At 38.3% G+C, this 10,899-nt stretch overlaps 1 protein-coding gene across 1 annotated transcript; it reads left to right on the plus strand.

Annotated features, from left to right (window-relative positions):
* The first annotated feature begins 4,960 nt into the window (after positions 1-4,960).
* LOC144705915 (coiled-coil protein) lies at positions 4,961-7,438 on the plus strand. Its single transcript, XM_078578781.1, has 6 exons — positions 4,961-5,288; positions 5,362-5,411; positions 5,502-5,723; positions 5,823-5,981; positions 6,368-6,460; positions 7,033-7,438. Exons 1-6 carry the CDS (start codon positions 4,990-4,992, stop codon positions 7,221-7,223), a joined length of 1,014 nt encoding a protein of 337 aa, XP_078434907.1. The 5' UTR covers positions 4,961-4,989; the 3' UTR covers positions 7,224-7,438.
* Positions 7,439-10,899: the final 3,461 nt, after the last annotated feature.

The raw sequence follows: 10,899 nt of genomic DNA on the forward strand, positions 1-10,899 counted from the left end.
TGTCCAACATAGTGTCAATCTATGTCTTTGATGAACCATTCATCTCATAAGTTGATAACTAAGTTGAGATAGGTAACATTTTCATGCATGGACTTTGTGAACTCCATACAGTAAGTATTATTCTCATCGGTCGCATCAAACAATTTTCATACTCTTTCAGGTATGTAGAAACATACATCCCCATGTATCAACTACAACAAATCATTGACATATTCTCCACTTCATAATTTTGGAGGCATGGTTACTTTACCCAAAATGTACGATTAGCATCTAGCGTATGATTCAAAATCAAATCCTAACTATGCATCCCATGCATATTACGCTCTCTACCTTTTGTCAATACTACACATACTCATAAATATGACCTTTCTTCATATAGTTCTTGCTCTTGTTAGTAGTAATATCACTTTGAGATAATGGTAAGAATCATCTAGTAGAATTATTTCCTTTCTATCCATGCCAAAGCAATTAAATTATTTCTCAAATAAATGGAACAACTATTCTTCTCAATAATAGTTAGGGAATATCCAAAAAGTATTTCCTTTCTATCCAAACCTGGAAGGCTTGAAGGCAGTAAAGGCTGCGACACAGAAACTATATGGGTCATGAAAGGGAGGCTCATAGATTTGTTAGGAAATGTCCCCAAGGTCTCCTTGACAGTGGACGCATGGACTGTTGAGAATTCATGTGATCTTCTAGGCATCATAGTTCAGTGGGTGAACAATCGGTGGAAACTATGTGAACATGTGTTTGCAATATGAGAGCTTGTGGGGGTGAAGCACGATTGTCAGAATATGAGCGCAATTGTGTTCCAAGCATTGGATGACTTTGGGTGAGACCAAATGCTGGCAGCAACCTAGTTCATATTAATTATATGACATATTACTTTATTTAACATCTCACCATTTTTCAATATGGTTTTTGTTCTCCACAGGACGTGCACTCGTCTCATTCAAAAGAGCACATCTTACTACTGAAAGCATTGAGCTCCTTGTCATGATGAAATGTGGGTTATGTGCTGAGAATGCTTAACTTTGTGATGGCACTAGTGAATAGTGCTTTTCTGATGATGACTACTAGTATGATGTAATAGTTCTCATCTTAAATACCACACAACACTTCATGCAAATTAATTTATGGTATTTACCCATCCAACCATTTTTTCAGAGAACAATATGTGCCTTACATTGCAAGTTGGAGGGAGCATGCCAAGGTTGGGGTGCAGTTAATTTTTTATATTGTTACTGAATAATATCTCAATACTATCAAAAACCCCATTCATCATGAATTGAATAGGTTTTTTGATTTCTTATCCTTTTTTTTGGCCTCGATTATGCAAGTGATTGGCACAACCTTGGAATAAAAAGCAATCATGTCACGTAAGTTATGTTTAGCTCAAGTTTTGTATGGAGATTGGTTTTTCATGCATCGAGTCTCACATGTTACCACATCTACATGATAAAAAATAACTGAAGAGAGCAACTAAATCATGCAGTTCATTATAATCCAGTTCACCATTATTTTGTTCCATCTCTTCTTTGTTATTGAGGTTCTTCTCTAATTTGTCTATCACTGTCTCATAATTGAGATCTCTCTCTATTTCATAATTTGTCACCATATCTCACAATTTTGGCCTTTGGAGCTCTTTCCCTTTTGCATTTTTCTCAACAATCAAGCTCTCTCTCTATCATTCTTTCTAAAAAATCTAGCTCTTTACCACCCTTTGTCCCAATATTTGTGCTTCTCTAACTATGGTTCTGACTATCTGACATTCTCCATTTCGGTTCGAGCTTCTTGCAATCATGATGGACGAGAAGGTTCATGGTTCCTATTTCCCACAACAAATTTTTGGGGAAAACACTTACAGAGCTGTCTCCCTCCGGCATTTTTAGATATCATTTTTATTTATTGTTTCTTTTTCATATTGCTTTCTCGAGATTTTTCTCATTTATTATCTCTTTAATATGACATCTGAGTGTGTACAATTACTGCGATAAACTTCAGCTGATTTAAAAGCTTTAGTCAATTTCCCTTATTTTACTTTTCGCAGAATGGGTAGGTGAAAGAGCTTGGTGGAAGCTTGACGATTTTTTAATGCCGTATCACTCATCAATGGGCAGATAATTTGAGATTTCTGGAAGGTGGATTGATGTATTTCTGGGAATAGTTAATATGCAATTTCAACTTCTTTTTAATACACTTACTCTGTTGACTTGAATGGAGGCCAATGATCTTGGTAATTGGTAAGAATCGAGCTGCATTCGTTTGATAGTTCTAATTATTTGAAAAATGGGGAGGTTATTGGGGCTTTGTGGAAAGTTGGAATTATGTAGTAGTTGAAATATTTAATATGTTGTATCGAGGAATGATGTGGAATTTATCTACATGACATAATGATTTGGTGATAAAACTATGAATATTTTCTGACTGTATTTGAATCTACGGTTAGGAAAAAATGGATTGTTGTTGGATCCATGAGCTTCTTGGGCCCATTCAACGGTAATGAAAGCTCAGTTCTATACATGATTCATAACCTTAGCATATTGGATTATGATCCCCATTGGATCGCTGTGTAAGATCTGTATAGCTGCTGCGTAGCTTATATTTCCAAAAATCTGATTAGAAATATCATCATTTGTATCATATATACATGATTATATCATTCATAATGCTGCACTATTTTTGGAAAGTTTTATAGGTAAATGGTGAAGCAAGATCTGAGGTTCATCATAATTACTTTTTCAAAATGACAATATATTTATTTGAAAATTTTAATATCCCTTTCCTCTAGAGGTAAATATTTATTTTTTAATTCCATAGTTAAGCATACAAAAATTAATGCATGGATGCACCAATATGTACCAAAGTATTTGTCTTTTGGCAATATTGGCATAAACATGTTCCAAAGGTTTATCGATTATCCAGATAGTCAAAATAACTTTGCATATGTAACTAGTAGTCCAATTGATGAGACTCAAATACATATTGGAATACAAATGGTGAAGTATTTTAGAATATTGTCTATGTCAATAATAACTCACATAATTTTCATAATCTAAAATACAATGAACATGGGGAGAAGACAATGACAGAGCTTATTTTATATAAAACTGAGGAAGTATAAGAAGTAAGTTTTATTTATTTATAGGTAGGCACATGTTTATAATAGTTGTCATTGGTGGCTCATGGAAGCATTTTATTCTATCCACTAAATAGATGAATCCCATCAAATATGTGATAAGCTCAATTAAGTAGATGAATCCCCATCAAATAATGGAAGCAACTATATCGAATGTTCCATTAAATAGATGAAGCTCCATTAAATAAAGAAAGCTATTTTCTCTTTAATTTTACTTCTTCCATAATTTAAAATTTTTATACACCATAAGCTCAATAAAAATAGATGAATCTCCATTAAAACTGGGGAACCTAGTATATCAGAATGTTTATCATTAAATCAAGAAAATTAAATTTGGATACATTTATGGCTGAAGCGGGGGAGATGGTTAAGAAAACAAGTGTAGAGAGAGAAAGTGTAAAGGTGTTAAAATCCTTTTTACATCCAATTATGAAAGTTTCAGTGGTTATTGATATATATGTATACTATATTATATACATGAATATTCACACCAAAATAGTGAGAAGTATGATAAAGTTATACTGACACACATGCATAAATACTTTAATGATGTATTCATAATATTTTAATAATTTTTAAAATATTAATTTCGACCATCACATCTCTCCATTTTACTGTGTAAATAAAGTCTAATTTCCCTTTAATTTTCTTTTTACATAGTTTAAAATTTTAATATCTCATAGGCACTTACAAATAAATACTTTCTATATACTTTGGCATGGTATTATACTTAGTATGGCCAATAGTATTCTCTTGAATTATGGAATAAAAATAATACAACATACTGTATTGTTAAATATTTTAATAATGTAAAATTTTTAAAATTTGTCCACACTATTTCTCCTTTCTTCATGCATTAATAATAATTTTTAAATATTTTAATAATAAAATTTTTAAATTATTACCCCTTTTCCACTTTCTTCACACTTTAAAATTTTCATCACAAACATCATCCATGATGTCCTGTCACGTCACAAGCACGAGACCCTCCGTCACATTCAAGTCATCCATCATGGGTATTCTGTCACCGTCATGGGACAAAAAATCATCATCCGTCCCTGTCACGGATCCATCGCCCGTGACGAATGAGGTGACAGATGACAGTTGCTATTCCCTTAGTTCCGGATTGTCTTGGACGTGGATGATGGATGATGGATGATGGACGATGGACGATGGAAGGGAGGAGACAAATTTTGTCCCGTCCGGCGTCCAGAGTAAGTTCAGGGATGTTTTTTCATCCAACGATAAAAAACCGTCCCGTCCAATCATACCAGGACGGTCTTTAGTCCTGTCCAGTCCTCCCAGGACGAATTTTTGTCCCGAAATTCGTCCTGGACGAAAAAAATCCATTTTATATTATATTAATATAGATTTTTCTAAGTTTTCAAGGGAAATATGGAAGGAGAATGCAAATGGATATATGTACAATTAATTCTGAGCGGCATCAGTTTGCACGTGGGAAAAATACAGGGACCTTGATGCAAATTGTCATAATGAGGCCACGTGGCCAGATCTCAACCGTCGAATGTGAATCCGGCGATTTTTTTGTCCACATCTGTGTGTCCATCGTCGGAGACCTCTGGACGGACGATTTTTTCGTCCCACGGGACGAAAACCGTCCCGTCCGGTGGTCCCCGGGACGAATTTTCATCCCGAAATTCGTCCGTGTCCTCAGACCGTACGATTTTTTCGTCCCGGACGAAAAATCGTCCCGTCCGCGTCCCTGAACTTTCGGTCCGAGACTTTCGGTCTTGTCAGCATCCGTCTTCCTTCCCGTCACAACGCCCTCTGTGAAATTAATATTTTTTGATTTAAACAGAATCGAAGAACCGTCTCGACTGTCTCCATCAATGGAGTCGAGATGGAGCGACGAAGTGGAAGATCTCGTCGAGAGAGGAGAGATCGACGGCGCCATCGCTGTTCTTGAATCGATCGTTGCACGAATTGAAACCTCAGATTCTACCACCGATGATCCTCTCCCGAGCTGTGATGATTCCAATCGCCGTGCGGCGGCAGCCGCCATGGCCGACCTCGCCAATCTCCTCGACAAACGCGGCTCCTCGATACGCGCTGACGATCTACGTAATCAGGCCGCCATCCTCCGCGAAAATTTTGATAAACCTCAATTCGACGCCCGTGATGCGCTCAGGTTCGGTTCGTTTTTCTTGGATTAGGGTTCTTTTGCTGCTTGTTTTACACTCCTTGAAATTCTTGTTTTTTAGGGGTTCTGCGGCGGTAGAGGAGAAAAGTTCAGCGCTGGAAGATGTCGATGGTGAACTTTTCTTTGATTGGATTTTTATCTTGAAGAAAGTTTTGAATGTAAGATTTTTATGCTGATCACTCTATAAAATTTTGATGGAAGACTGGGAAACTCTTGCGGACGGGCCGCTGCCGAGCGTGGTGGAATCAGAAACTGTGCGGCAAGAATCTGTGACGAAACGTCGCGGGAGAGGACATTTTCTTTACGAAGGGAGTGGTCTCTACAGTGATCAAGTACACGGAAGTGAATTTGATGGTGCTTCGAGCTCTGAGATTGAATCAAATAGTCGAGGAGGCCGACGAGAAACAAGGGAGATGAGCAATTGTAGGTGAATTTTTGTTCACATGGCAATTATTTCTGACTATTTTTTGATTGAGGAATCTCTAATGAATTCCGATCTCTCTGACGTGATTGTTGATTCAGCCCCCGGATTCAGGCATGCTCTTGTTCTTGAAGATTTCTCTCAGAGCACGAGGACAACGGATTTGGAGAAGATTTTTGAGCGTTTCAAAGAGGATGGCATGGCAGTTCGTTGGGTCCATGATACTTGTGCGCTGGTCTTATTCCGGAGTCCATCTGTTGGTAAGGGAACGCTCTACTTTGGCGCGGCTTCTTGATCTCTTCATGTGTTTTAGATCTTAGTTCATCGTTGGCATCCGAAAGAACACACAACAGTTTTTAGGGGAGTATCACAATTTTGAGCAACAGTTGAGGAATATTTTACCCATTTAGTATTGTTTTACATCCTTAATTTTGAAACGCTCTGACAAAATGGTTTACGAAGCCTTGGGTTTCAAGAAAATCACACAAAAACGTATGCTGCTTAGTCTTCATTATCATGCAGTGGAATTGATTTCCAACCGCTAAACACTCTATTTTTGAAGACTATGTTATCGAAGGCATAATCACATTTATTTGTTATGTCTTTCTTGTTTAAATTATCAGTTCTTCAAAATTCTTTTTTTCAGCTAGCCAAGCTCTACATACTACTTCCTGCCCGTTCAAGATTCGCATGATTGAGGACGAGAATGACAGTATTTTGTCCTTGACCTCTTCAAAGGGTACTTCTTTGTCCCTCTCCCTTCCGTCTCTGTATCTCTCTCTCCCTCTATTTATAATTCCTGTCTCAATTTTCATTTCCATTCCATTTGCATCTCCACTTAAATCTTCATCTATTCCTTAATCTCTGACTCTATCTCTATCTTTGCAATACCTTCATCTCTATCTCTATTTCGTTCTCTATCTCCACTTTTATCTCTATTGCGGTTTTATTTCCATCTCCATATCTATCTCTAGTTCCTCCTCAACCTGCACCCTTCATCTATTTTATTTTTCATCTCTGTCTCTCTATCTCTACCTCTATTTCAATCTACACTCTACCTAATTATTTATTTCCATCTCCATAATATTCATCTCCATCATCTCTATTATCTCTGTCTCTATATCTATCTCCATCATCTTATCATCCCTTCTCCATATCCATCTCCATCATCTCTATCATCTCCATCTCCATCTCCATCTCAATCTTCCTCAACTCCATCTGTCTCCATCACATCCATCTTCATCTCCATCTCTGTATCTATCTCTATCTCTTATCTTTTTATCTTAAGATGGGTTGTGGAAAATCTTGCAGACTTGGAGCCCCCCCAGCCAAGGCCGAAGACCTCAGCCAGAGCGGCACAGAGAATGATCGCCCAGGGGATGGGTTTGAAGCTCCAGAACAGCTTTGGTTCAAAGGAGCTGAGAATACAAGAGGCTGAAAGAAGGAACCGCATCCAGGCCAGGCGCGGTCTCAGAGACGATGCATGGGGCCCCGACGTTTGATCACTGACTGGTAAGAGGCTTGACTGTCAAACACGTACCCCAGAGTCAACTCCAGTTAATGTTAGTGTCTATCTTGTGTGAGCACTCGGTTTATTCTTTTAGTTCCTGCTGTGGAAAGAGAGATGAGAGAGGACGAGGGGGAGTTCCAATAGAGAGATCAAGAACGACGATGCCATAATGGCCAATGATTTATTAATATTTTTTTCACTTTTTAATCCACAGGTTGGCATGTACAAATAGGAAAAAAATGTGATTAAAATCTCAATAAATGTGGGTGGTGAGACTAGACATGGTCGTGCTGTTCTGTTCGGTTAAAACGAACAAAAATTTCTCACAAACGAACCGCACAGGGGGCTGTTCGTTGTACTGTTCGTTTTGTGTGCGAAAATTAGAACAGATGTTCGAACAAATTTGCACAAATTCGCACAATCCGCACAAATTCGCACAATCCGAAGAATTCGCACAAACTGAACGAATTCGCGCAATGCGAACAATTCGCACAAACCGAACAAATTCGCACAAAACGAACATAATTTGCCCAATGCGAACAATTCGCACAAACCGAACATAATTCGCACATAATTGCTAAATTGCATATAGTTAATCCTATCAGAAATTGCATAAAATTGCGCAGAGGTAGAAAATAATTATTCTGCATATAGCAAATTATAATAAACCAAGAACATTCTAAGTTATTTCACAGTATACCAGTATATATAATAGGGGGGTTAATTATTTAAATGACGAGTTTATTAGGGTGTGTTTGTTGTCATAATGAAAGAGTTTACTAATTATTATGATTTGGCAAATCCCAGAAGAGGACAAGTGCAAAAGACATGTTAATTAATAGAATTATAAGATAAATAGAAACTTTAGTACTGAAGGTATAATAAAATTTTAAATACGAGAAAATTTAATTTTTTAAAAAAATTGAGAGTTTTGAGTACAAAAGAGTCAAATGATAAAGAAACGTCCATACTAATCTAATCATATGTAGAGTATGTCGTGCGGAAAATTTCTATTTACACTTATCTGGTATATGCAAGTAGACCACAATTGTTTAATTATCAAAATTAAACTTGGAAATTTGAAGTTTTACTGTTTGACCTTAAAGTTGGTCCATTTTAAGCTTGGCATTACTCAATAGAAGTTTAAATGACAAAATTAATTAGTCTTTGCCGAACAACAATTACTACTACAGACCAAATGTGTCAATGAGTGTAGAGATTCATAAAAGATGTTCTGGCAAAATAAGTATCATAAACTTCAAAGGAGCCGGGATGCGTGACGACTGACACTTTTTTGGACAGCTTCTATCATTGCTGGAGTGAAACCGCCACGCTCCCAAAATTCACTGTCATCCCATTAAGTATGCACGATTTCTCCTCCATGTGTCGTAGGGCAGAATTCTTTCAACGGGATAGCTAGAATTTCAAACATGATGCGCATGGTACTCATTTGAATAAGAATTTCTTGAAGTGGGGAAAGTTGCTGTGTGTTCCCTCCATCGATATTGTTTGTGCGTGTTTTGATGTCATCGCCATTTGGTTCAGAGTCTGAGGTGATGACAATAGCAATGGAGGCTTGAGGTTGCTTTTGCAGTCGTCGTAGAAGAAGTCGCACACTCCTCCGTGGTGCGCAGCTTTTCCGCCCTCCTGTGTCCTCCATTGACTCTGTGTGGCTGTGGATGTACCTGCATTTTGTAGGAGATGTGATAATATTTATGTGATGAATGACGTTCCAAGAATTGTGATTAAAACCAACGAGGAGTGTAACACAGAGATGACCAAAGTATAGTTTAGAGACACAGCACTGTCAAGGAGCATTTAGAAGACTATATATATATATATATATATATATATAGTATATATATATATATATATATATATATATATATATATATATATATATATATATATATATATATATAGAGAGAGAGAGAGAGAGAGAGAGAGAGAGAGATAAAGCAGAAACAATATGAGTGAAGCAAATGTGAGCGATTGGTTCATGAAGGGAACAACAATAGTCATCAAATCATTGAAATATGTAGATGAGATTCGTGCTAGACTTGCTGATAGAGAGACTGAAACACTCATGATGCAGTTCTAGGGCGCGTTGACACGAATGTCAATTGGTTCATCATCTTCATCACCGTCCTCGTCCTCATTTGCTCTCAAGTCATCGTTGCTGTACCATGACTTCAACATCATTAGGACTTCAACGCTCTTTGCCGTGAGCCGTAATCGCCTGTAGTTGATGATACGACGACCTTCAAAGAATAGATACTCACATGCCGCACTCGTTGCTTGTACAGCTAGGAATTCCTTCGCAACCAGTGCTAACGTGGGGTAAGAAATCTGACCTGTTAAGGGGGGTAAAATTAATCAGATATTTAACCATGAAAGTAAGAGAGTAAGACTATGAAAAATGCAATTTTCACGCTACCTGTTGTCTTCCACCAATGCAACACCTCTGTACTGAAAGTTGGGGGGGCCGTCGCATATACGTGGAGCTCCTCAATAGGCTCAACTCTCTGCGGTAGTTCTGACGGATCTAGTAGTTCTTCTAGCTCCATCTGTATGAAATCACTCGTCGTTGATAGTGCAAATGGTTCGGTGGGTCGACTCACTACATTGTTGGATACTGAATGGGACTCCATGATATTGCGAACGATAGATAGACCATCATTCTTAGTCTGTGGATCAATCAAACGAAGCTTCATGGATGGGTCGAGTAGAGAGGCAATAGTGAAAGCCTCATTTCGTGTAAGTAAGGACACATATTTTTCTATTTTCACTGCATAGCAGAACATTAAGTAGATAAGGCGTTCCTTTGCCTAGCGGACATGGCGTGTCCCACAGGAAGCATGGAGGGGTCTGTAACTCCCACTCTAATATGCTCAAGGTGCTTCATCAGTCCCTTAATAATGACTATACCCTCATTTGATGTTGGTGACTTGCTCCGAATAGGGGTAGAAGTACCGTGCTGGAGTGGTTTGAGTAAGTCGATAAACTTTTCTATTAGGTCCCACTTTGCGTCAAGTAAAGAACGTTTGACATCATCATATCGACAACTAGTTTCTTCTCAATGCACTCGCGTAGCATTTTGAAAGTTGAGCTCCACCTTGTAGGGCAATCTAACACGATCCTCCTCGTGTTCGACATATTTAACTATCGGCAATAGGAAAAATATTTTGTCTCTTTCTTCGATGATCCGCGTATAGCGACAACTACCTCTCTTAGGCGCCGAACAACGCCCCCCAAGGAAATTACAGAAGGTTCCGAGACTTCTGCATCGAACACGTTCTCAAGGTTTGTGAGGTCTACTTCATCAATGAAGCTTGCCTCAGGCCCATCATTGACGACGTCAAGCGCCTTCAGTCCGGCCTGCATTACTAAGTTGATGACGTGCACAATACACAACACATGTCTCTTTGTAGTAAAACCAGGGTTCACCACGCGCAACTCTCGTTCTAATGTCGCCATCATTGTTGAATTATTTGAAGCATTGTCTGTCGTAACTGTGCAGAGCTTTGCGCTCAGCTTAAAGTCAGCCAGAACTTCCAACACAATCTCGCTCAAGCACTCCTCACTATGCGAGCCCTCCAACTGACGTATAGTGAGGACACATTCGCACATTTTCCATTCTGCATCTACCCAATGAACGATGAGTCCTA

Source organism: Wolffia australiana, chromosome 7 (assembly GCF_029677425.1).
Source record: "Wolffia australiana isolate 7733 chromosome 7, ASM2967742v1".
Classification (NCBI taxonomy): Eukaryota; Viridiplantae; Streptophyta; class Magnoliopsida; order Alismatales; family Araceae; genus Wolffia; species Wolffia australiana.